Source organism: Arachis ipaensis, chromosome B07 (assembly GCF_000816755.2).
Source record: "Arachis ipaensis cultivar K30076 chromosome B07, Araip1.1, whole genome shotgun sequence".
Lineage (NCBI taxonomy): Eukaryota > Viridiplantae > Streptophyta > Magnoliopsida > Fabales > Fabaceae > Arachis > Arachis ipaensis.
This window is the reverse complement of record NC_029791.2, coordinates 1,682,567-1,707,938: the sequence shown is the minus strand read 5'-3', so window position 1 is coordinate 1,707,938 and position 25,372 is coordinate 1,682,567. Positions and strand designations below refer to the sequence as shown.

The 25,372-nt window shown below is 33.6% G+C and overlaps 5 protein-coding genes across 8 annotated transcripts; 2 read left to right on the top strand and 3 right to left on the bottom strand.

Annotated features, from left to right (window-relative positions):
• On the bottom strand, positions 6,632 to 8,057 carry LOC110264596 (ABC transporter C family member 3-like). The gene is made up of 3 exons (XM_021106720.1): positions 8,043 to 8,057; positions 7,061 to 7,217; positions 6,632 to 6,960 (listed from the first exon to the last, which is right to left on the bottom strand). The coding sequence occupies exons 1-3, from the start codon at positions 8,055 to 8,057 to the stop codon at positions 6,854 to 6,856; spliced, it is 279 nt and encodes a 92-aa protein (XP_020962379.1). The 3' UTR covers positions 6,632 to 6,853.
• On the top strand, positions 8,269 to 10,201 carry LOC107609498 (50S ribosomal protein L18-like). Of its 3 annotated transcripts, none has more exons than XM_016311491.2 (5): positions 8,269 to 8,584; positions 8,966 to 9,096; positions 9,270 to 9,358; positions 9,571 to 9,720; positions 9,825 to 10,201. In XM_016311491.2, exons 2-5 carry the CDS (start codon positions 8,985 to 8,987, stop codon positions 9,978 to 9,980), a joined length of 507 nt encoding a protein of 168 aa, XP_016166977.1. In that variant the 5' UTR covers positions 8,269 to 8,584; positions 8,966 to 8,984; the 3' UTR covers positions 9,981 to 10,201. The 3 variants fall into 3 exon arrangements, with proteins under 3 accessions (XP_016166977.1, XP_016166975.1, XP_020962556.1); XM_016311489.2 differs by lacking the exon at positions 8,269 to 8,584 and adding an exon at positions 8,591 to 8,716; XM_021106897.1 differs by lacking the exon at positions 8,269 to 8,584 and having other exon boundaries at positions 8,727 to 9,096.
• Positions 10,201 to 11,338, top strand: LOC107606453 (50S ribosomal protein L18-like). Its single transcript, XM_021106719.1, has 4 exons — positions 10,201 to 10,273; positions 10,359 to 10,465; positions 10,678 to 10,827; positions 10,932 to 11,338. The coding sequence occupies exons 1-4, from the start codon at positions 10,201 to 10,203 to the stop codon at positions 11,085 to 11,087; spliced, it is 486 nt and encodes a 161-aa protein (XP_020962378.1). The 3' UTR covers positions 11,088 to 11,338.
• Positions 12,107 to 15,352, bottom strand: LOC107609497 (receptor like protein 30-like). Its single transcript, XM_016311488.2, has one exon. It carries the CDS (start codon positions 15,148 to 15,150, stop codon positions 12,196 to 12,198), a length of 2,955 nt encoding a protein of 984 aa, XP_016166974.1. The 5' UTR covers positions 15,151 to 15,352; the 3' UTR covers positions 12,107 to 12,195.
• LOC110262356 (ABC transporter C family member 3-like) lies at positions 17,313 to 23,868 on the bottom strand. 2 transcript variants are annotated; one of them, XM_021106894.1, is made up of 11 exons: positions 23,067 to 23,203; positions 21,106 to 22,360; positions 20,458 to 20,544; positions 19,711 to 20,361; positions 19,432 to 19,596; positions 19,015 to 19,309; positions 18,688 to 18,902; positions 18,263 to 18,568; positions 18,113 to 18,176; positions 17,791 to 18,030; positions 17,313 to 17,691 (listed from the first exon to the last, which is right to left on the bottom strand). In XM_021106894.1, the coding sequence occupies exons 2-11, from the start codon at positions 22,336 to 22,338 to the stop codon at positions 17,567 to 17,569; spliced, it is 3,381 nt and encodes a 1,126-aa protein (XP_020962553.1). In that variant the 5' UTR covers positions 22,339 to 22,360; positions 23,067 to 23,203; the 3' UTR covers positions 17,313 to 17,566. The 2 variants fall into 2 exon arrangements, with proteins under 2 accessions (XP_020962553.1, XP_016165921.1); XM_016310435.2 differs by having other exon boundaries at positions 21,106 to 23,868.

Here is a 25,372-nt window from a genome sequence, read left to right as displayed (position 1 = left end):
CGAGAAGCATATTCCACTCTAAAGTGGTCCACCTCATCCTACAGTAAAAAAGAATATTCTGTTTAATCAACCATGTTAATTGAGTAATATAATACAGAGTTATTTAGTTTTAAACATATTTACCTGGGTCCAATCGTCCCACTCATACTTCCGCCTTTTAATGTTTGCGGGCTCAAATATCTCAAGCCACTTCATTACGTAGATAGCACAGTCATAGCTGAAAACAGAAAAATAAATTACAAATTACATATAGGAAAGTTTAATTTTCAGAGTGAAAGATTTATACCTTGTCTTTTGGCCCGAGATGTGAAGGTATGGTGCTACAATTTTCCTGTCCTTGTCCTTTGATTTCAGAAGTTCCCCCAGCATATACTTTAATTCGTGAAATTACGTATCCCTTAAAACACAAAATAAATCAGTAATACATGAATAATTTCAATAAAGAGATACACACAAAGGAGTTAATAGTTACACCTTATATTAAACAGAAATACACCCAACTATATATATATATATACAGAACACAGAACCAACTTACAACAAATGTATTCAGCGCAGTTCTCGCATCGGAAGGAGATTTCTTGTGTAATGAGTCGACTATATAAAACTTCCTATTTCTTGTATCAGCGAACCATAACCACCAATGATGTGAATGGCAAACAGGTGCAAATATCTGAAATATGTTCAGATTGAACACTGTTTTAGTTCATTTGGCACATAAGTAAAAAATGGTAATAAGTAGTTTTAGAAATGAAAACTTACATAACGATGCGATTTTAATTTTTGAAGGTCCAAGAAGGGTATGAACATTGGGTAGTCTTCCACCCTGAAAGGCTTATTGTTTTTAGGCTGTAAGAATACGCCGTCTGGATGATTTGCAAGGGCCATGTTCTGCAAAAATTGTGAACAACCAAATAAATACAGAAAATACACCCAAACGAATCCAGAAAATACACCCAAACGAATCTAGAAAATACACCCAAATGAATAAACAAGTTACACCCAATTGAACACAGAAAATACACCCAAATGAACACATTAAATACACCCAATATAAGAAAGAAAATACACCCGAAGGAATAAAGAAAATACACCCAAAATTCGTTGAAGCAACCCTTACCATAATATTAGGGGGGAGACAGTATACTTCTTCTTGAAACATTTGAATATTTTGTTGGTTTAGGATGAAGCACATGGCAGTGACAATCTAGAAAAAGATGCCGAAATCAATTTTACATCAATCAGGATTGTAGTTAATTTTGGTAATAAAAACATTAATGTTGTTGTAATATTACCTCAGCTTCTATATGCGTTTTAGGCGCGGGTGATGCAAGGTGGAGTTTTGACAGAGTGTATCTATCTTGTGCCTGGAGTTTGCAGACGTTGTCAAACTCATCAGTTAGCCCATCTGCGTAGGTCTTCACTCGTATAGCCCAGTGGTAGCATTTCTGTTTCATGTCAGAAGTATTTAAATTCGTCTTGATAGGAGTTTCAAACTTCTCGAAACTCTCTGCCCCACTCTCCTTTAGAATCTGCGGACTTTTTTTTTGTCACCCCACCACTTGTAATTTTATGTACCAGATCCTCTAATTGTTCTAGCAATTTTGGTGTTTCTGGAGTTTTTGCCCTGTGTTCATCTTGCGTTGACGCTCCCTCCTGCGTTGTTGATTCTTTTTGGCTGGAATCAGTGAAGCTAAGGCTGAATGATGGCATCAGATCTGTTTTAGGAACATACGATGCTGTTCGTGCCATCATCATCAGCGCAGCAGCGTCTTCTGGGGCTGGATTACTGCGTGATCATGTATAAGATATTATAAGAATAAGAATATACGAGTGATAACCAAAACATTGATTTTACTCTGATGAACTTACATTTTAGATGGAGTTGGGGGAAGCGTGGGTGTGCTTTCTTCAAGTTGTTGGGGGGGGTTCAGGAGTGCTGCACGGCACATAAAATTAATCACGATGTAAAAAACTAGTCAGGGGCAATATACACCCAAACTGTAACCAAATATACACCCAAGACTATTTCTTACCTTTTTGTAGTTTCTTCAATTTGTAGCAGAGGGGTTGGTTCATATTCTGTCTCAGGTGTTTCTTTAAATTTTGGCACAGTGGTTGTTTGGGACAGTGGTAGACAAACTTGAATCGGAACTCTAAACAAGAAGAAAAATAAAAGGTTAACAATGTCTTTGAAAATAATAAGGTTATAAGGTTGAAATATTCTTGAAAAATTCACATTGCAAGCCCTTCGGACGGTGTCTCTTCCCTCACAACCATCACATTTGAATCAGCCGGCTCACTGGCTGACTCTTCAACCAGACTCAACCTAAAATACACCCTAAGAAAGTCAAAAATACACCCGAATAATTCAAAAGAAAGACAGGCTCTGTTTTTTGAGAACTTACATACTTGCAGTTTTTACTTTTTTTCCTGCCTTTTTTTTCTCGAATAAAATAATAAAGGGCTTTTTTTTCTAAAAAATATATATATACAGAATTAGAAGTAGAAGGTAATAAAAGGACAAAAGTAACGGTTATTTGAAAGAGAAATTACATGCTCTCCTCCGGTTTGTTTACGCTACTTTGTTCTGTGTGTCCTTGAGAGGAAGGATCATCACTTCCCAAGTTTACGTCCGGTATTCTAAACAGAGTTCATGTTATTCAGACAAAATACCATACTGTTAAATCATGATAACAAGATTTTATCAAATAAAGCTTCTTACGTTTCAGATGAGACATAGTGACCTTCCGTCGATCGCAGGTCACCTTCCTTCTCCTTGCAAAACAAGAAACAATTATTAGCAAAGAAAACATGCTAAAATCTGAAATATACACCCCAACAAAACATACCCCTGTGCAGTAGAATTTTCATTGTTTTTTCCCTTAACAATTCATCTAGATCTTCACTTCCTATTTCAGATCTGACAGTACATTCATAAAAGAACATGTTAACATATATAATCTTGATGATAGACGGTAATATAGCTTACAAAGTACTGTACCCATGATAGGATTGAGTTTGCTCAGGAGATAAATCCTCAACAACGACCTTTTTCTTTTTGGATTGTATCCTGGGTGGAAAAAACAAGTATGAATCAGAAAAAAAAATTAATTTTATCACAAAATACTATCCAAAGTAGTGCTTACTCTTTTGGTGTTCTCTGTGTCTTTTTCTTTGTTTTTTGCTTCTTCACTAGTGATGATTGTTCGCTTCTATAAGTTAATAAGAGACACTCTGTTAATACATGAGATCTTGATAATAAACCTAAAGGAAAGGAGTAATAATTTCAGAACATTACTCATCAGTTGATTCGGATTCTGAATCAGAATCCTCCTGATTCTTCTTTCTTTTTTTGGACTCCATTCTGGAAGGCAAACAATCATTATTTAAAAATACTAAAACGGATAAAATACACCCAAATGAATGCACAAGATACACCCAACTTAATAAACAAAATACACCCAACTTAATAAACAAAATACACCTATCTGGATAAAGAAAATACACCCAACTTGATAAAGAAAATACACCCAACTTTATAAAGAAAATACACTCAAGTATGGTACTTACTTTTTTCCTTTTTTGCTGGGTTATTTTCTTGGTGAATCCTCTGAGTCTTCTTGAGTCTTAGACTCAGAGGTAGAATTGTCACTATCAGTTGTTTCTGTCTCCGAAGATGATGTTGAACTTGCCTTCCTTTTTTTGTTTTTTTTATTTCTTGTTTTTTTTTTTCTTTTTTCTCTATTTTTTTCATTTTTTCTCTTGTTTCTGCCATCTTTATAATCCCCTGAAATATTAAAAATTTTAGTTAGCAGCAGCATTCAGGTAAATAAAATACACCCAACATATTATGTTCACTTACCATATTTTCCTCTATTTTCGCCCTCATTCTTTTGACCAACTGCTCCTTACTCCAGTTGACAATTCAGGGTTTTGGAGGTCTTTCTGCCCTCTTCTTGTCTTTATTTTTAGAAAGATGAAAGTAAATTATCATCAGGGCAAAAAGACAGCTATCAATTTCCTTTTTCTTTTTCTCCTTGTAATCGGTTATATCCTTGATGATAAAACTCAAAACATGTCCTCCCCAGTTTCGCTCTGTTATGGTGTCCATCTCAAAAATTGGGGCCAGGTGCACATGTGAGATTTTGTTTATTGTCATTCGTAAAAGGAACGCTATCTGTATATAGAGGATGAAAATCCTCTTGAACATTAGGCGATCCTGTTCGTTACCAACGCCAATATCCATCATCTCATCTGTAAGATTTTTGAGGGTCTTACCCTGAAATCTTCTAAAAATTTCTTTATCATCCTCAGAAAGATCCTTATAATTGACTTTTTGAGGAAATAGATCTCCTACAAAAAGGAAAACAACATAGTATGAAAATCAGTTCAAATACACCCAAGTATCAATTTAAATACACCAAGCATCAGTTAATATACACCTATAATTTTTAGCGAATTACCTGATGCGTTGATGCCAAGCGCATCACCTATTATTTTTGGTATTATTTTAAAAGAACTGTAGCCGGTTTCCAGTCTGTTCTCCCCTAATTTGAAGTTTTTAGCCAACTCCCTTAATACTTGGTGATGCACTCTTAGTGGCGGGATGTGCATCAAGCCACCGAATCCCAAATCCCTAACAATCGTTTTCTTCTCCTCACTCATGTTTCTGAATTTCTCACTTAACAAATGTGTTGCACACTTAAGGTCTTTGGTTTGCTGTATACAAAACAAAATTATAGTCAGATATATTTCTATTATATGAAACTGATTTCATCTAAGACATATATTTGTTCTTACATTTTTGCCAGCTTGGTTTCTCGCTGCCATTTTTTCTGAAATGAAAAATACACCCATAGATATCAGTAAGATACACCCATAGATATGAGTCAGATACACCCATATATATCAGTAAGATACACCCATAGATATGATTCAGATACACCCATATATATCAGTCAGATATCACTCAAACATGTATTAATATACAAGGTCAAGCAACATTACAAGGTCAAGCAATATACACCCATGGACAAACAAATATAAGAACAGTTGCAACTGGTGACTATTACAGTATATCAGTTCAGAAATATACACCCAATAAATTATGCCATATACACCCAACAAATTACTCCATATACACCCACCAAACTACGGAATATACCCCAAAAAATCAGTTACCAGAAGAACTAGAACAACAAGAACAGTAACACCTAGAAGAACTAAGAAGAACAGTGTAACCTAGAACCAAGAATAACAGTAAAACCTAGAACAAGTAGAACATTATAAACTGTAAAATGAGACGTAGAACAAGAAGAACAGTAAAACCTACAACAACGTATAGAAGAATAGTAAAACCTAGTTCTTTGATTTCGAAATGTGAAAAATGTACAGGATGAGTAAAATAGTAACGTAACGTACCTTGAGTATTATAACTTTGTTTTTTCTAGAGATTCTTGATCGAGAGTTCTATGTTGTGTTGATGGAGTGTTCGAATCTTCGCGATGAGTTCAATATCTTCAGTTTCGAATGTTGCTCGAAAATGGAACGGTTGTGTTTTCTTCGAATGGCTTGGAGTAGCGTGGAAGAGTGCGCCATTAAGGAGCGGTTTACGCGAAACGCAACCGTTTGAGTGGAACGCGTGTAAATGACGCTCCATTCAATGTAATTCAGTGCGCGTGTGCAAGGATTGTGGGCTGAGAGCTTGTATAACTTGTAGGGCCTTTTTGCTTGTATGTGTAGCAGGCCCGTAAAAGTTATCACATAATTAGATATCAAATTTATATTCTTGACGATTTTATTTTTCACCGGATCCCACATCCCAATAGGCTATCGGAATTTTGTTTAAGGGTTTATCATTGACCAATAAATTACGGTACACACAAGGTGTGATTTAAACTTCAAATACTTGCTTAAACGAACGAATAAACTAACTATTTGACTAAGTTGATTTTTCACAAAAAAATGAGTCTTGTTATAAAATTAGTTAATAAAATAATATGTTTCTTTCATTTTAAAACACAAGTTTGTCTTAGTGGGAAAGATTTATATTTTGAAATATAGGGAAAAAGAATAATAACATAAATGAGAAGATAATTTTCCATAATATATAGAAGACATTTTGTGGCTAACCTAATTTAGTTGACTGAACGAGCGTTTTGTCCATGAATTCACGTTAATAGTTATATGTTTGTTTCCTGTGTTTCTTCCGAGGACTAAGGAACAAATTATATAAGACGGGAATATTTTATTATTATAATACAAGCTGAAACCTAAGTCAATATATAATACAAAAATGTTATACATGGAAATTAATGGGCATAGGAAATATAAAAGACGTCCAAGACAAAAGAGATCCATGCATGCAATGAATGGAAACTACATATGAAAATACATAGCGTTATGGATGTGATAGAAAATAATTTCATTTGTCTTTGAATGAGTCAACGGAGAAAAAGAGTTGGAGTGAGAGTATCTATTCAAGGCAATTTGTTTTGAAAAAAAATAACATATAATGGATATGTATGACAAAAATTAAACTTAATCAGTAATGTTAGGTAGACAAAAAAGTAGATAAAATTATTTTATTTAGCATTCATTAATTATTACTAAAAAAAATTAATGTTAAATAAAGTAAATTCGGACTATTTTTAGTTAAATATGTTTGGTTACCAAACATTTCCATTTTCCTAAATACACTTTTCTATCACAATTTTTCAATGACAGAAGAATCATGAGCACTACTACTCTACTAGTTAGATTATAATTCCCCCTGAATTTTCGTCATTGTCAAGAAACTAGAAAGTTTTGGTATTTTGCACCCGTTTTCAATCAGTGATCAGCAGATTTCTCAAAAAGTGGATTTAGACCTCATTGTATACTCTGCAACAAGTTTAGCAAAAGATGATGATCTATCCTCTAGCAATTTTGAAGTTGAATCATATTCCTCAATTAATCCTGCATTAAATTAATTTACAATGAAAAAATCAGAAAATGGGGGAATCAACAAGGTACAATAGAGTTTAATTATGAATAATTGGTACTTGTTAGTTCTTACCTTGATGAAGAAGCAAGATCATATCACTGTCAAGAACAGAAGTGATTCTATGTGCAACGGTTATAACTGTTGAGTCGGCGAAATGTAGCCTAAGAATTTGTTGTATCAAATTGTCTGTAGCAGTATCAACTGATGCAGTCGCTTCAAATACCTTGCTCTTCTTATGTCTTAAAAAATTAATTATTTATTTACTTTCTATTTTTTAAAACAGATGTGAGTTATGACATGCTGCCACAAAGTGCTTAAATAGATCAAACTTTGGATTAGTGCACAAGAAACTGAGATGATAGGAATCAATAACATCATAATTGCATGTGTGATGTATTTAACATTGGACTTTACGTCCAATGTCCAATTTTATTAATTATAGTTATCGAGAAAGTAATAGTGATTAGTTGTACAATCTGAAATTGCATTTTTTAGATTCATGAAAATGAAAAATCTAGATGGATCAACATTAAATAAGAGTTCCAATCTATTTCTGTTTTATTTAAAAGTCAAGTACCCTCTTCTAAAACAATAAGAAGGCAGAACCTAGCTTTATTGCAAAAACTGCTTCTTACTTTGCTTTTTTCTTCAACTTCTCATCACTATAAAAACTGCTTCTTACTTTGATTTTTACAAGAAGTGGCCAACAAAAGCCACTTGATATATGCTAAGGTAATAATTCCAGTTTGAGATTTTTATTCATTGCGAGTTCACATTTAAGTATTTTCTTATTACTTGCTATTATCGGGGAATCAAGTATTAGAATATAATTAGTTCAATCATTGCCAAACTTTAAGAATTGATCCTCACACAAGTTTATTTTCGTACACTTGGTACATGCAAAAACTTTTGACTTTTTGGAATGATATTTAATTCAATTCGGAGAGTACTAGGTAAACAATGATTATCTTGAACAACCACCAATCAAATAAAAATACATTGCATCCTAATTTAATGCTACTAATTAAATTTAAAATTAATTTACTCTTTTAACCTTATTAATTCGCATTGTTCACACATTATTCAAAAATGTTATTGGTTACCTATACTTTTCCAATTCAAAACTTTCGTTGAAAATCCAAGTATGTTTTGTTTGCATTTTTATTTTTTGTTTTTATTTTTAATATTTTTTGTTTTCGCTTATTTTTTATTTTTTCACAAAATTATAATAATAAAAAAAACAAAAAACACGAAAACACAAACCAAACAAACACGCCCAAAATTTTCAATCTTCCAAATCTAGTTCCCTAAATGTTGTGTGTTCCATGCGTATAATAATTCTGTCCTTTAATTTGTTGTGTGCAGGTCGCAAGTTTGCAAGAGGAGATAGATATTATTGGGAGTCTAATGGCAAATTCTACAATTGGTGCTACCAATTGTGGCATAAATAATGTTGAAGCACCAATAACAAAAATGGAGCACTCAAACTGTGGAATACAATATCCTATGCAAGATGATGATGATGATGCTGTCACTACAACTCATCAATGTTATCAAAATGAAACAAAAAAAAAACTGATAATTAAAGTAAAAGAGGTGCAATACGATTTTTACAACAACTTAGTAAATAATTTGTTGAAAGATCTAAGAGAGTGAGATGCTGAAGGTTTGAAACTTGAAAGTGATGACAGGATATAACCGCTTAAATAACTTGACGACAAAATCAAAGTTAGATACGTGTAACACCTTGTTTTGGATGTTATCACTACTAGAACCTACAGTACAATTTGTTCTCTTACTACTTTAAAAGATTGAATTGAAATAGCATTGCTTGTCTTTACTGTTTCCTTGAATGTCAAACATACTAATAATAAAACTTTCTTTTTTTAATGAAACCTGCACACTAAGTGTTTGTTAAAATTCCTCTAAGAAATTCAGCCTTGCGTATGTATTTGTAACATAGGTTTTGATTTTCAGTGCTTAAGACTTGTACAACATGGCTCAATTGAATGTGCCAGTGCTACAGTTCAACAATTCTTCTGTCTTCAGAGTCCCTCCAACGACACTGTTTATTTGCTTTCAGACACAAAGTAGAAGTAATTCCTCATGTAAGTTCTGCTGAACTGAGTTTTTGTTTTCTTCTTAAATATGTGTGTTGTGTCTTAGATTTTAGTCTCTTGCTTAGTCCAGTGCAATATATAGTCTTTGGCATCTGAACATTTATACTATGTTTCATTTAACTTTGGATATTAACTGATGTGAGCTTTGAGTTTTCTTTCAGGGTTAACTAAGAAGCTGTTAGTGGTTGAAGCAAGAGCAAATGCTAGAACAGAAAGTCCAAAAATTCGAAATAGAAGGATTCAGAAAAAGGTTTGACTCATATTCATGCTGAGAAAAAACAGCTTTTTTGATTGCATTATGTGTTTGTAAATCCTTGGGGATTTGGCATGATTTTGAGGTATTCTGTAAACTCATTTTATATTTTCATCTCAGTCATATGGCACTTCAATGCTAACAGCTGACTGTTATGCTTTGTTTTCTTTACTATTAATACGATCTTATTTTTCTCCTTTCTTCTTCAGTTCAATGGAACTGCTAGAAATCCAAGGCTTTCAGTATTTTGCTCAGAGAAGCAATTGTATGCAATGCTTGTAGATGACAAGAATAAGAAGTGTCTGTTCTATGCAAGCACACTGCAGAAATCGATCCGAAATCCCCCATGCAGCACTTCTGTAAGTAGTCCACCTCTTATCGACATGTGTTGGAACTCTTCCACCTTTCTAAAATAATCTTTTTGAGTTTTGGCTCCTTGTGTTATGGTGTAACATACTTATAGGAAGCTGCTAAACGTGTTGGGGAGGCACTTGTCAAAGCCTGTACAGAACTCAACATAAATGAAATATCGTCCTATGATCGCAATGGACTTTACCGTGGACAAAGATTGGAAGCCTTTGAGATTGCCATTTCCAGTTATGGATTCTTGCCGGGATAAGTTTGTGTCTGAAAGCTTGAGCTCTTTTGTCAAATATACAACCCACTGGAGTCAATGCTTTTCTATGTAGACATTATAACTTTTCCAGATTAGTAGGTTTTAATCTCATCATGTGATTAGTAATTGCTGAAAAGTAGAAGAAAGGAACTAGAAAATCAGTGGTCCAATTGTTATGCAACTTGAAGTCATTTTCATTTCTGAATCACATTGTTTTTACATTATGTCATGCACGTCCACCACCTGGACAACACCTTATGAATTACAAGAAAGGGAGAGATCATCAAATCTTAAATGTGTGTGTTGTGTCTTATCGACATGTGTTGGCAGCTGAACATTTATACTATGTTTCATGTAACTTTGGATATTAACTGATGTGAGCTTTGAGTTTTCTTTCAGGGTTAACTAAGAAGCTGTTAGTGGTTGAAGCAAGAGCAAATGCTAGAACAGAAAGTCCAAAAATTCGAAATAGAAGGATTCAGAAAAAGGTTTGACTCATATTCATGCTGAGAAAAAACAGCTTTTTTGATTGCATTATGTGTTTGTAAATCCTTGGGGATTTGGCATGATTTTGAGGTATTCTGTAAACTCATTTTATATTTTCATCTGAGTCATATGGCACTTCAATGCTAACAGCTGACTGTTATGCTTTGCTTTCTTTACCATGAATAGGATCTTATTTTTCTCTTTTTTTCTTCAGTTCAATGGAACTGCTAGAAATCCAAGGCTTTCAGTATTTTGCTCAGATAAGCAATTGTATGCAATGCTTGTAGATGACAAGAATAAGAAGTGTTTGTTCTATGCAAGCACACTGCAGAAATCGATCCCAAATCCCCCATGCAGCACTTCTGTAAGTAGTCCACCTCTTATCGACATGTGTTGGAACTCTTCCACCTTTCTAAAATAATCTTTTTGAGTTTTGGCTCCTTGTGTTATGGTGTAACATACTTATAGGAAGCTGCTAAACGTGTTGGGGAGGCACTTGTCAAAGCCTGTACAGAACTCAACATAAATGAAATATCGTCCTATGATCGCAATGGACTTTACCGTGGACAAAGGTTAGAAGCCTTTGAGATTGCCATTTCCAGTTATGGATTCTTGCCGGGATAGGTCTGCGTCTGAAAGCTTGAGCTCTTTTGTCAAATATACAATCCACTGGAGTCAATGCTTTTCTGTGTAGTCATTATAACTTTTTCATATACAATGCATATCTATCTCCTTTCTATTAAGGGCAAGCTAACTACTTTCCAAGAATCTGTTATAATTGACTAACAGATTTAATAGCCTTTTTCATTACTTGTTGCAGCACTCTTGCTATTATCTCCAATAATCTTAGGTTCCCAAGCTGATATTTTTGACCATATAATTTATTAAGTTAGACATTACAACACATTATATGCCTTAGAAAATTATTTATTTATTTATTTTCTATTTTTTAAAACAGATGTGAGTTATGACATGCTGACACAAAGTGCTTAAATAGATCAAACCTTGGATTAGTGCAAAAGAAACTGAGATGATAGGAATCAATAACATCATAATTGCATGTGTGATGTATTTAACATTGGACTTTATGTCCAATGTCCAATTTTATTAATTATAGTTATCGAGAAAGTAATAGTGATTAGTTGTACAATCTGAAATTGCATTTTTTAGATTCATGAAAATGAAAAATCTAGATGGATCAACATTAAATAAGAGTTCCAATCTATTTCTGTTTTATTTAAAAGTCAAGCACCCTCTTCTAAAACAATAAGAAGGCAGAACCTAGCTTTATTGCAAAAACTGCTTCTTACTGTGCTTTTTTCTTCTTCAACTTCTCATCACTATAATGTATCTGTTTTTGTAACAATTATCTTCTCCGTTTTGAGTTTTGATGGCCAACTTTAAATTAAAATAGAGAAATAGATTTCTTAAGATATTGACAAATGTGTGCTTGGTTAGAAGTTGGAACACTAACCAGTAGAATGAAGCAAAATCAATGAGTGTTGTTAGATATGCACGAAAAAAAGAAAAATATCATAATTTACTTGCAGCATCATATACATGTAACAATACACTTACAAATATAAATAAAAAGACGTAAACAGAAACAACCAAATTAAAGCCTCAAACGAAATATAAAAAGACACAGCAGCATAACATACAAACTTAATTATTGCACATTTATGTTACAACAAAAACCTGAAACAGATTTCTCATGCAGAAGTTGTGGCCACTAAGTTGTTCTTGCACGCCGGTTTCCACGGCTCCTCCTTTTAATTCTTTTGCCTCCAAAGATGATCACAAGCCATTGAGGTTTTCCATTTGAGAAAACACAGCATCCCAAGCCAATTCCAAATACCATTCCACATGCATATCCTATTGCCACTGGTTTCCAACCAAACCCAAACTTGTCTTCAGCCTCAGAAGATGGATATTGCTGTTGAGGGACATTGTTGTTGCATTCAATTGACAATGGAAATCCACATAGGCCCATGTTTTCCTCATAGGAATCGTTTGAAAATGTATCAAACTGTTTCCCTCGAGGTATTGATCCCTCAAGATGGTTGCTGGAAAGATTCAAGACTTCAAGAAAGATCAGATTGGTCAACTCATCAGGAATTTTCCCTGTAAGCAAATTTGAGGAGAGGTCCAATGATTCAAGGTTTGCCAAATTTCCTAGAGAGTGAGGAACAGGACCAGTGAGGCTGTTATGGGAAAGGTTAAGGCTTATAAGTGCATGAAGTTCTCCAAAATCATCTGGAATCTCTCCTTCAAATCTGTTATTTGATAAATCGATACTTACAAAGACATTTGGAATTTTCTCAAGATTGGTTCTAAGCCCTTTCATTGTTGCAGTCACAGAATCATGGTATTCTAGGTCAATGGAGCCTAGTATATAGCCATAACCACTTTGGATGTAATAGAAGCTGCTTTGCACTTCTGCTCCAACAACACTCTTCATGGCTTGGAAACCTTTTGGTAATTGGCCACTAAATTTATTGGATGAGATATCAAAAATAATTAAACTGGGAAACACATCTTTGGTTTTGAAGCTGACTATCGTCCCATAAAACTTGTTGGATCTTAAAACCAATATTTCCAAATTCAAACTTTGAAGCCAATGTGGAAATGTATCCTCTATCTGATTGTCGCCGAGATTCAAATCCATCAAATCTTTGCAGTTGGACAGAGATCTAGGCAAATGACCTTCTAATTGGTTCCCATTGAGATTCAATGTGTTGAGATTCCTGGAAAAGTTACTTGGCAAAGTGCCATGAAATTTGTTTGTCTGTAGATCCAAAACAATAAGGAAAGATAAATTGGCAACACATTGTGGAATGGTGCCTCTGAACTTATTGTGCGACAAGTTGATAATCTGGAGAGAAGTTGCATTGCAAAGGAAGGAAATATTGTCATCAGTTAGCAGGTTGAAACTAAGGTCAAGGTATACAAGTTGGTACCATGGGAATTGGCCTATTGATGACAACTGGTTATGTGAAAGTTCCAAATACCCTAATGAATGTGAATCATGTATCCATTTGGGAATTTTTCCTTCAAGTTTATTTTCTGAGAGTTCGAGAATTTGCAACTTTGGAAATTTCCATGAGATTTTGGAAAAATTAGTTAAATCGCTCTGAAGCAACTGCAATGCTACTAAGTTGGAGAACCTATTATAACTGGAATTGGTTCTAGAATCTAATAAAAATGAATTAAAACCTGAAAGAGAAAGGACTTGAAGGTTTTGAAGCTTGGAAAAAAGTGGTAAATGAAGGGAATAACTCCAATTGGCTGATGACAAACATAAGTGAGTGAGATTTACAAGGTTAAATAGTGATTTTGGAATATTGCCTTGTAATTTATTCCTGCATAAATATAGATACTGCAAGGAATGGGATGAGATTGTACTTATATTTCCTGTAAACTGATTATTTGATAGATCTAAGGATGTTAAAAATGGTAAGGAGAAACACCAAGATGGAATTGTCTCATTTAATAAGTTATCATTTAAAATCAATTCAGTCAAACTTAAAAAACCTGTTATTTTTTTAGGAAGAGATCCCTGAAACTTATTATGAGAACAATCCAATCGAGAAATTTGAGTTAAGTTAGCTAATGAAGATAGCAATAGCTTTCCTCCTAAATTGTTACCTGCAAGAATGAGTGTTTGTAATTTGGTGAATTGACCAAGTACTTTTGGAAACTGACCATTAAATCTATTGTCTGAAAGGTCCAAGTGAGTGAGATGTTGAAGATTTGAGAGCCAGGATGTGATTGAACCACTGGATTCACTTCCAGACAAGTACAAAGAAGTTAGATTTGTGAGGTTAGAAAAGGAAGAAGGGATTTGTGATCCTGAGAATTGACACCATGAAAGATCTAAAAAATTAAGAGACGTATTGCAATTCAACTTTGGAACATGGACTTGAATGTTTCTATTTCCATGTAGATTGAGCTCATAAAGATTGGGTAAACAGAGAATTTGACTTGTCAAATGTCCTCTTATCCCTGTATAACTAAGACTAAGAGTAACCAAAGAGAAAGACCAATTGGACAAATGACTTGGTGTTAAGCTAATGGAAGACATGTCTGTATCATCCAATATAATCTCACTCAAAGAAGTTGCATTTTGCAGCATTCTCTTCCAAGTGGTTTCTTTCCACTTTAAACCAGAATTCCAAGAGAGATCAAGTGACTGTAATTTGGAAAGGTGTGAGATTTGAGAAGGAATATCACCTTTAAACTGACAATAAGATAAATTCAAGTGTGTGAGACTCACAAACCCACCAAACTGAGATGACAACTGAGAATTATAGATATGATTGTGAGCAAAGTTGAGTGTTTGGAGATGAGTAAGATGGAAAAGTGTAGTGTTAGGATGGATTATACCTACAAGTGCACTGCAACTTAGATCAAGGCCAATCACGTGACCAGACAGAGAATCACACGTGACACCCATCCATGAACAACAATCTGTCCCATTGTCCCACGTACTCATCTTTGGATAAGCATTGGGGCATTCATGCTCATACCATCCATAAAAAAAAGTAGTGTTAGTAATGAGTTGGATCTTGAAGTGAAACAAGGCAGAACTCTCTTCTGGATGGCATGAATGAGAAGACAAACATGCAAAGTGAAACAGCATAAATATGTGGACACACACCACCACTCTAACAACCACCAACATCATTATTGATTATTCCTTGATAGTTTTATATGGCTCAGATCATAAATCAAGATCCATGTATTTATAGCCAACCCATCACATTCACATACATGATTTCTATATTGAAAACTACCGGTACCAAATAATATTCATACCCTCCCAATTTATCAATCTATCTATTCTTAATATATAAAAGTAGATACATAAGTTTATCTACATTACTTTTAAGCTATTTTTCTTCTTCTATTAACGTCATGTCACTTACTTGACAAAATTTTAAAATCAACCATTCAATTTTTGCCAAATCATCTATTATTTCCAAATCAATGAAAAAAATAAAATATACAAAAAATAATATAATAATTACCAATGCCAATAATTAGAAATTAATAGTGTCTAACCAAATTTGTAACTTACAAAAACATTAAATTCATATTCCTATATTTATTATATCTTACCGTTATAAACAATACAAGAAATTTATTACTCCAGTAATTAATTTATTAATTTCTATAAATAATTCATTCAATGTAATAAACATCCATATTACAAATGTCATAATAATATTATTAATCATAATAAATTTTACGTTACAAATATTCAAATTCCATACTATTTGAACTACTTATATAAGTCTCTTATCACTATTCCTTCAAATTACATCAAATTTAGCACAAAAAATTTATTTATGAACTACACAACATCTCAAACTTACTCAATGGAGATAACTAGGTTGAATGTGAAAAGTGTATGAAAAAAGCATATAAAAAAGGAGATAACTACATTTGTGGCACATATAATCAAACACCACAATATCCAACAATAAGGTAACTCTATATACTTTTTATAATCACATCTATCAAATTATTAGTTACTAACCCAATACTTATTTTAGGTTCAAAATTCAATTAAAGGTTTCAAATCAAAGTGGTACAACAACTTTTGTACTATTTGATGGCGAAGCAAAAAAATTGTTGGGTACAACTGCTTCAAATCTAATGGCACTCCAGAAAAGTAATGACATTGAAACATTACCCCAATTGAAAAATTTGTGCAACCTCACTTATATTTGAAGTCAATGTAAATGATTTTAATCTTAAAGAAAGTTCTCAACAATACACTGTTACCAAGATATTTATTCAAACCAAAAACACTAAATTTTAACACCCATTTGTTACCAAAACATTTGTTCCAACCAAAAATACTAAATTTCAACCCCATTACAACAAATAAAACAGGTAATACTAAAAAAAAAGTACTTATTTTAGTTATTTTAGATATCATTTTTATTTCTAATTTAAATTATTCATTGATTATAGGAACCAACTTCGCCAACACTAATATCATTAGACGAATATCACATACACATCAAGAGATTAAGGAAAAAGAAAACTATACAAATTCAAGATACATCTTCGGAAGAAGAACATACTTGCAAAGATGGAACAAACAATACAATAGAAAGTGCATATAACTCAATAATTCATAAAGAACATGCCTTCACAAGAACTTACAAAGAAAGAAGAAAATAACAACTCTAACAACAACCAATAAAAAAAAAAGAAGACGAGCGCCACATAAGAAGATTAAGTTCATCAACTAAAACAAATACAAAAATCAAACCACCAAATAAAAATGTTATTTTGTACATACAATTCTAATATTCAAATCTTTTATACTATAAATTATTTTAAATAAAATACCTTTTAAATTTAACTTTAATTTATACATTTAATTTAATTTTACAAAACATAATCATTTTTAATATTTATTATATACTATCATTAATTTATCGCGATGTCTCATTCTAGTTCACGTTAATAGTTATATGTTCGTTTCCTGTGTTTCTTCCGAGGACTAAGGAACAAATTATATAAGACGGGAATATCATTATTATTATAATACAAGCTGAAAGCCTGAAACCTAAGTCAATATATAATACAAAAATGTTATATGTGGAAATTAATGGGCATAGGAAATATAAAAGACGTCCAAGACAAAAGAGATACATGCATGCAATGAATGGAAACTACATATGAAAATACATAGCGTTATGGATGTGTTAGAAAATAATTTCATTTTAGTCTTTGAATGAGTCAAAGGAGAAAAAGAGTTGCAGGAGAGTATTTATTCAATGCAATTTGTTTTGAAAAAAAATAACATATGATGGATATATATGACAAAAATTAAGCTTAAGAACTTGTTTCATCAATTGTTACTAGAATTAATGAATATTAAATAAAACAAGTTCTGGCTATTTTTAACTAATTATGTTTCCTTACCAAACATTTACGGTTTACTAAATACACTTTTCTATCACAACTTCAAATGACAGAAGAATCATGAGCACTACTACTCTACTAGTTAGATTGTAATTCCCCCTGAATTTTCGTCATTGTCAAGAAACTTTTAAGTTTTGGTATTTTGCACCCTTTTTCAATCAGTGATCAGCAGATTTCTCAAAAGTGGATTTAGACCTCATTGTATACTCTGCAACAAGTTGAGCAAAAGATGATGATCTATCCTCTAGCAATTTTGAAGGTGAATCATATTCCTCAATTAATCCTGCATTAAATTAATTTACAATGAAAAAATCAGAAATGGGGAAATCAGCAAGGTACAACAGAGTTTAATTATGAATAATTGGTACTTGTTAGTTCTTACCTTGATGAAGAAGCAAGACCATATCACTGTCAAGAACAGAAGTGATTCTATGTGCAATGGTTATGACTGTTGAGTCGGCGAAATGTAGCCTAAGAGTTTGTTGTATCAAATTGTCTGTAGCAGTATCAACTGATGCAGTCGCTTCATCAAGCACCAATACCTTGCTCTTCTTAAGCAACACCCTACCTAAGCACACCAATTGCCTCTGACCCATACTCCAATTTTCGCCATTCTCGCTAACTGCAGCATCAACTTTTACATTAGCAATAAGTTCAGGATAGAGGTACTATTTCATCATGTTCATGAAAATTAGAATACTAACCTGGCGAGTCCAACTTTCCTTCTTTTTGTCTAACTTCATCACCAAGCTGACACTTGTCCAGGGCCTTTAAAAGAGAAATCAAATGTTTAATCTTGACTAGAACTCTGTTTGTGCATCTATTTAACAAATAAAAGTACAAAATTAACCCACCTCCCATATTTGTTCATCTGTGTACTCTTCTAGAGGATCAAGGTTATTTCTGACTGTCCCTTCAAACATGGTTGGGTCTTGAGGAATAATGCTTAGTCTAGACCTCAAATCATGAAGTCCTATTGAAGAGATGTTGATGCCGTCAATCATAACTTCTCCTGTGGTTGGTTCAACAATTCGGAAGAGTGTTTGTATAAGAGTTGATTTACCACTTCCTGTTCTCCCAACAATCCCAGTTTTCAGTCCTCCGCGAAATGTGCATGTGAGGCCACGCAACACAAATGGAAGGTGCGGAGCATAACGAACCTTCATCATTGACAATGAATAGTTACAACTATGGCACAAACATTTTATGAAATAATAAAACTATTGACATAATTTAGAAGCTTGCATGGAATCTTACAAAATATTATATCTTTAACTACCTGCAAGTTATGTATATCAACCTCTCCATATGATGGCCAAGAAGGAGCTGGTCGATTTTCTTCGATAACAAGGGGAGGCTCACTAGGAATGGAAGTGTACTGAAGTATTCTTTCTACTGATATAATCTTGTTCTCCAAGTTACAAAGATTCCATATCACCCAAGCTTGTATCATGTTTAAATTAAGACCATATGTAACAGCTAAACCGGCAATGCCTTCAATCACAAAATTAGATGGAAAGAAAACAATTACATTTAATCCTTCATCACCTATGCAATTTGATATTTTTTTTTTATTGATAATAAATAGAATATTTGAATCATATACCTGGATCTATGACTCCTTGAGGAATAGATATCAAGAATATCAAGGAAAAGGCAAATGTGATAGATGACAACATATCTAATCGGAAGCACAACCACTCCATAGCACCAGCAATATTAAACTTTGGCCGAGAATAGCCGTCGGTCAATTTCATATTTGTTTCCTGAAATCTAGACTGCTGATCAAAGCTTCTAATGGTTGATGTACCAGAAATTGTTTCAGCAAAGTGTTGAATGATTGGAGCTTTGCATACTCCAACCAAACGTGATAGTTCTCGAGCCGATGGTATATAGTATTGCTGCAGAATTACAGGTTAGTTAGGACCATATAAGATCACTTAATGGAGTCAAATCCTCTGCAAATTCAAATTTGATAATATACACATCTTTATTAGCAGAAGCATAATGATTCAATTAATACCTGATACCATATGCTGGCTGCTATCATAGGTATAAAGACAATGAAAACTTGCCATGCAACTTGGGACATCACTGCTATAATTCCTACAAGCTGGATCATGGAGAAGGCGAACGAACCAATTTGATAAGGAATATCAGTATCTACTGCACTTTGGTCAGTGGAAGCCTGCATAGAACAGATTGCAGAACACCATTATATCCAAACTTTAAAAGCAATTAAGATACAAAAATCATATCTATCTTAAAAACTAAAAGAATGGAGTAGCAGTGTAGCACATACTCTGTTAAGGATTCGACCACTCGGAGTGGAATCAAAGAATGACATTGGGGAACGGAAGATGCAGAAATGCATTTTATTGAAAAGTATAGTAGCTGTCTTATAACCAGCCGTGGCAAGAAACATGGCTCTAGAAAGGATGCAAAATGCACTTCCAATGGCCAAAGCAACATAGACAGCCAAAAGAGTTGTTCCTTCAACAGGTGGCTCCACATCTTGTGAGACTGGAGTTGCCCAAGCCATCCAATAGTTGCTTCCAATTTGGAGAACTTGGAAGAGAATCTGAGACAACAATATGAAAGGAACGAGAGCTCCTCCATACGCTGTCGTGATGTATCTCCAATAGATTGAAAATCCAACTCTACCTTTCTCCCTTTCTTCTTCCTGAACAAGCTGGCCTTTTGGCTCATCTTTCTCATCTGTTTTACCATTTTGCTCATATCCGTTTGCCTCTTTTTCTTTAATACTTCCATTAGCACTAGAAACACTTCCATCTTCCATGGTTCTTATTTCATCTGATGTTGTTCCTCCATCCAAAGACTCGAGTGTAGACAACGCTTTCTTGTGTGCACCAACAAGTTCCATGAAATCAGTCCCACTATTAAGCAAGTCATTATACTTTCCACATTGAGTAATCTTCCCATCTTTCATGACCTACCAACAAGGCATTATTATAACATTAGTCAGGGAATTAAAAAAAAACAACACTTTTCAGAGTTTAAGAAAACAAAATTCTTAAGAAATACACACCAAGATGAGATCAGCAGCTGGCAAGAACTCTACTTGATGAGTAACATAAACTACTGTCTTTGAACTCAAATGGCCTAACAAACATTCCTGTCAATCCACAAATAAATTAGAAAAAGATTAGTTAAAAAAAGTTATTCATATTTTTATATTATGCATAAGAGGCCAGATCATAGTGCACACGGTAAATAACAGAAAAAGAGTTACCTTAAAGAGATGAGAACCTGTATGAGCATCAACAGCACTAAAAGGATCATCAAATAGATATATATCAGAATCTTGATATAAAGCACGTGCTATTTGAATCCTTTGTTTTTGTCCACCACTCAAATTTATCCCACGTTCACCTATAATTGTTTGGTCCCCAAATGACAAAGTCTCAAGATCCTTCTTCAAGGAACAAGCTTCAAGAACCTTCTCATACTTTTCCCTATCCATCTTCTTACCAAACAATATATTATCTTCAATTTTCCCACTTTGTATCCATGGTGATTGAGCAACATATGCTTTCTTACCACACACTTTTAGAGTTCCTGAAACCTTTGGTACTTCTCCTAATATACAACAAAAAAGAAAAACTCAGTTATTAAAATAGTGATGGATGATGTGCAATCATGTTGGAAGAACTAAATTATAGAAGAGTTGAGTTACCTTAAAGAGGTGAGATCCTGTATGAGCATCCACAGCACTAAAAGGATCATCAAACAAATATATATCAGCATCTTGGTAAAGGGCACGAGCAATTTGTATTCTTTGTTTCTGTCCTCCACTCAAATTGATACCGCGTTCTCCTATAACTGTCTGATCACCAAAGGACAAAACTTCTAGATCCTTCTTCAAGGAACAAGATTCAAGTACCTTCTCATACCTTTCCCTATCCATCTCCTGTCCAAACAATATATTATCCTCTATCTTTCCGCTTTGTATCCATGGCGATTGAGCAACATAGGCCTTTGTTCCACACACCTTCAAGATACCTGATTTCTTTGGCACTTCTCCTAATATACAGGAAAGTAATGTAGACTTGCCTGATCCTACAGTACCACAAACAGCAACCCTCATGCCATGTAGAACTGTGAGATTTATGTTCTTCAATGTTGCATTTGGTGAAGATAAATCCCAAGAGAAATTTCCATCTACCACTTCAATTGCTTTATCAGAAGAACCGCGAGGAAGCCTCTCTACAACATCGGACTGCAAGTCGTCAAGACGAAGGAATGATGAGATCCTATCAACAGAAACCTTAGTTTGTGCTATCATTGAAATTGTATCTGGAAGATTATATATAGGCTCTTGAAGAATCCGGAATGTAGCAAGTGCAGACAAGATCTTCCCTGATTCAAGTGGAATCCCCATAAGCATACAAGTTCCAAAAGTAGCCACAGATACAAATGTTGGAGCACCCCAAAACACAAATGTGGTCATGGCTGATGTATAAACAAATTTCTTTAACCAGCCCTGCTCGGTTTTCCTGAGTTCAGTTATCTTAGCCAGAAACTTCATTTCCCACCCTTGAAGTTTGAGAATCCTCATGTTCCTGAGAATCTCTGATGTTGCCTTCATTCTTATATCTTTTGAATCCATCAACTTATCCTGATATTTTTCTTGCAATGATCCCAAGGGGACATTTGCCAACATTACAACAATGGTTGCAACAAATGCAGCAATTGAAGCAAGGCCAAGGCTTTTATACAAAATCAACAAGGCTAAAGAAATTTGCAGAGCTACCATCCACAAATCATGAATGTACCAACTGAAGACACCAATCCTATCAGCATCAACTGACATGAAGTTGATTACTTCCCCGGAAGTATGGCCTTGCTTTGATTGACATGAAAGTGTCAATGATTTATTATAGATCATGGTCACAAGTAGTGCTCGCATTCGAAGTCCAATTTGCTGCAACCTAAAGAACCAATGCCTCTGAGTCAAACACTCAACAAGCTTCGCCAAGAAAAATGTAGAAACCAAAACATAGCCCTGATTCTCATATAGCCTTTGTCCATCAAGGTATTGAACAAAAGCATCAATGAGATAAGGACCAACATAAGAAGCCAAAGTGTTCAGCAATGCAAGAACTGCTGTGAAGAGAATCTCCTTCCACTCCGAGATTATCAACAACTTCACCAACTTAATTGTGGTCAAATTGTTAACTGCACCACAATCTGCCTCCACCTTTTCTCTGAATTTCGGAAAGGCTCGAACCACACTATCGCTGCTATCTAGTTGTGGCACATCCTCAAGGTCCAAGGTCTTCTTATTGCCAACAGCAATAAGAGGACCAACCCAAGAGAATGTAAGAATGCTGAAAATTCCAGCATTTGAATAAGGGGTAACAGTTTCAGCCCCTTTCTTATTATCACTAACATGGGCATCACCATTCAATAGAGTCTCCTCAAGAGTGCTAAATTCACACTCACTCCTCACAAAACACACAAAGTAACAGAAGAATAAACCCACACAAGCTGAAACTACATCAGAAACCAAGTACTGAGCAGGTAAAGCCTCATGCTTTTCATACACAAGAACAATGTCTACTACAAAACAATAACAAAAAACAAGCAGGTAGAAGACACACCAAGTTCTAAAGAGTAATGGAAACCTACTATCACCGGAACTGAAGAAGAAGAAGAAACCTTTTTGTAAGCAAACACCAACAACACCCCAAGCAAGAGCTTTGAGTGCCAAATCCAAAAGAGTCACGAGCTCTTCTTCTGACCAACCACTTCTATACCAATAGAAGTAATTAAAGAGACATAGGATAAGGTTAAATGCTGAAGCAAAAACAGAACAAAACAGAGCCTTTTTATTATAATTAGTCTTATTAGACTCATATCCAGTAGCAGAAGCTCCCACTCTGACTTTCTTCCAAATCCACAACACCAAAATCACCACCACCAATAAGAGGTGGAGGAAGCTCGAGAAAGCATGAAGAAAGAGTGGTTGGAGGAGAAAAGAAACGGTGGCAGAGTTCACAGAAAACATAGTGTAGTTACTTATTACGTGTACGAAAAAAAGAATAGAATTAAAACAAGAAAAAAGAAAGCTGCTTCTTTGATTGAAGTTCTGTGAAGCTCTGCCAAAAGGGTGTCAGAAAGTAGCAAAATTTTTGGAGTTTTTGAGAAAATAAGATTTTGTTTGAGGCTATAAATAAAGCAGCTATCATATAGTGTGAAGTCAAAGAATGAAGAGAGAGAGAGTCAAAGGAGTGAAAAAAAGGGTTCCTTGGAAAAAGGGAAAACGTGGTGGCCAAGGAAGAACGAAGGAATCAAGGAAGGAGGTTCGAACTGAGTCAGAAAAGGAAAAACAGTGGTGGCTAATTTTCCCAGGAAAAAAACAGAGAGAAAAAAAAAACACAGTTTCAGAAAGTGACAGAAAAGGGATGCAAACAGAGAGATTGTGTTTTGGTGGCGCCGATGGAAACATATAAAACTAATGAATGCTGCATTAATTAGATTATGAGAATTAAGAAGAAGTGAAGAAATCAAATTCTCAGAATCCCACCATTAAAATATTATTAAATGATGTTGAAATCTGAATCTAAAAAATTGGCCATATTAGCCCTATTTAATTAAGAATTTATCTATCTTATGCGGTAAAGACAAATGTTAATAATTTAATATTATATTATAAATTAAAAAATTATTGCAAATATAAAAATTTAAAAGTATGTGTTTATTTTATATTTAATAAAGAAATTAAATTTTTTATTAATAATAATCTTATAGTGTATTTTAAAGATCGAAAATATTTGGTAACAAAAAAAAATCAGTCAAAAATAGTCATAACTTGCCTTATTTAATATTTATTAATTATTGTAATAATTAATTAATGCTAAATAAGGTAAGTTCTGCCTTTTTTTTGTCTATCTAGCATTACCCTTTAAAGATATATATGTTAGCTAAACTTTTTAATTAATTAAAATAAGACCCTCAATAAATTATTACGAAAATGTTTGGTAATTAAAGAAAATCAGCAAAAAACAATCATAACTTACCTGCATTCATTACAATTAATTAATGCTAAATAAGGTAAATTCTGACGGTTTTTTTTGTCTACCTAGCATTACCCAAATTATTACTATTAAAAAGGTAAAGTAGATAAACTTGCTTTAATAAAGCTGAATTAGATTTTTTCATGCATGTGTTATTATTATTATTATATGAGTGTCATTATTTTTAAGTAGTAATAATTCTCTCTTTAAGAAATAATGTATCAATGTTTGATTGAGTGTTATATACAGGTTTTAACTTATATTTAAATCAAAACCAAATAAAATTATTACGGTAAAGTAGATAAACTTGCTTTAATAAAGCTGAATTAGATTTTTTCATGCATGTGTTATTATTATTATTATATGAGTGTCATTATTTTTAAGTAGTAATAATTCTCTCTTTAAGAAATAATGTATCAATTGTATCAATGTTTCTCATAACACTATCCAAACTCGGTTAAACATTCTGATAAGAAAAAGCTATTTTCTAATTCACATTTACGAGTGATATATTATTTCCAGAAACCAGAAAAAATAAAATAAAATAACACCTACATTAGCCAGAAGCTCAATAATGCATGCATGCATGATGCATGGTTGGCGATGATGATTCATGCATGAGTGATCTTATTTCTTTTTTGCTGCATGTGACATGCGTGCCACGCATGTATGCTTATGATACAATACAATATCATATGATATTAATTTCCATAATAATATATATTGAAGCATCAAATCTTTCAGAATAAATCATATAAATATATTATATGTATGTAGTTTATATATAGTTTATTCATTTAATTTGATGCTGCTGTTGATTGTTGAATCCTTCATGAAGGAATAACTATGGATTTATTTTGGATTATCTAACGGGGTATATATTAATAATTTAATATTAAGTTATTGACACTGTCTGCATGACTG

What these genes read in the sequence shown, in the direction of transcription:
- LOC110264596 (XM_021106720.1), bottom strand. An exon ending in GATCTTGCTTCTTCATCAAG is followed by an intron (nt 6,961 to 7,060) that starts GTAAGAACTAAC and finishes AATTTAATGCAG; the next exon opens with GATTAATTGAGGAATATGAT.
- LOC107609498 (XM_016311491.2), top strand. Translation starts at nt 8,985, where the DNA reads ATGGCTCAATTGAATGTGCCAGTGCTACAGTTCAACAATTCTTCTGTC. An exon ending in ATAGAAGGATTCAGAAAAAG is followed by an intron (nt 9,359 to 9,570) that starts GTTTGACTCATA and finishes TTTCTTCTTCAG; the next exon opens with TTCAATGGAACTGCTAGAAA. An exon ending in ATCCCCCATGCAGCACTTCT is followed by an intron (nt 9,721 to 9,824) that starts GTAAGTAGTCCA and finishes ACATACTTATAG; the next exon opens with GAAGCTGCTAAACGTGTTGG.
- LOC107606453 (XM_021106719.1), top strand. Translation starts at nt 10,201, where the DNA reads ATGTCATGCACGTCCACCACCTGGACAACACCTTATGAATTACAAGAA. An exon ending in GAGATCATCAAATCTTAAAT is followed by an intron (nt 10,274 to 10,358) that starts GTGTGTGTTGTG and finishes AACTGATGTGAG; the next exon opens with CTTTGAGTTTTCTTTCAGGG. An exon ending in ATCCCCCATGCAGCACTTCT is followed by an intron (nt 10,828 to 10,931) that starts GTAAGTAGTCCA and finishes ACATACTTATAG; the next exon opens with GAAGCTGCTAAACGTGTTGG.
- LOC107609497 (XM_016311488.2), bottom strand. Translation starts at nt 15,150, where the DNA reads ATGATGTTGGTGGTTGTTAGAGTGGTGGTGTGTGTCCACATATTTATG.
- LOC110262356 (XM_016310435.2), bottom strand. Translation starts at nt 23,439, where the DNA reads ATGTTTTCTGTGAACTCTGCCACCGTTTCTTTTCTCCTCCAACCACTC. An exon ending in GTGGTCGAATCCTTAACAGA is followed by an intron (nt 19,597 to 19,710) that starts GTATGTGCTACA and finishes TGTTCTATGCAG; the next exon opens with GCTTCCACTGACCAAAGTGC. An exon ending in CAGATGAACAAATATGGGAG is followed by an intron (nt 18,177 to 18,262) that starts GTGGGTTAATTT and finishes TCTCTTTTAAAG; the next exon opens with GCCCTGGACAAGTGTCAGCT.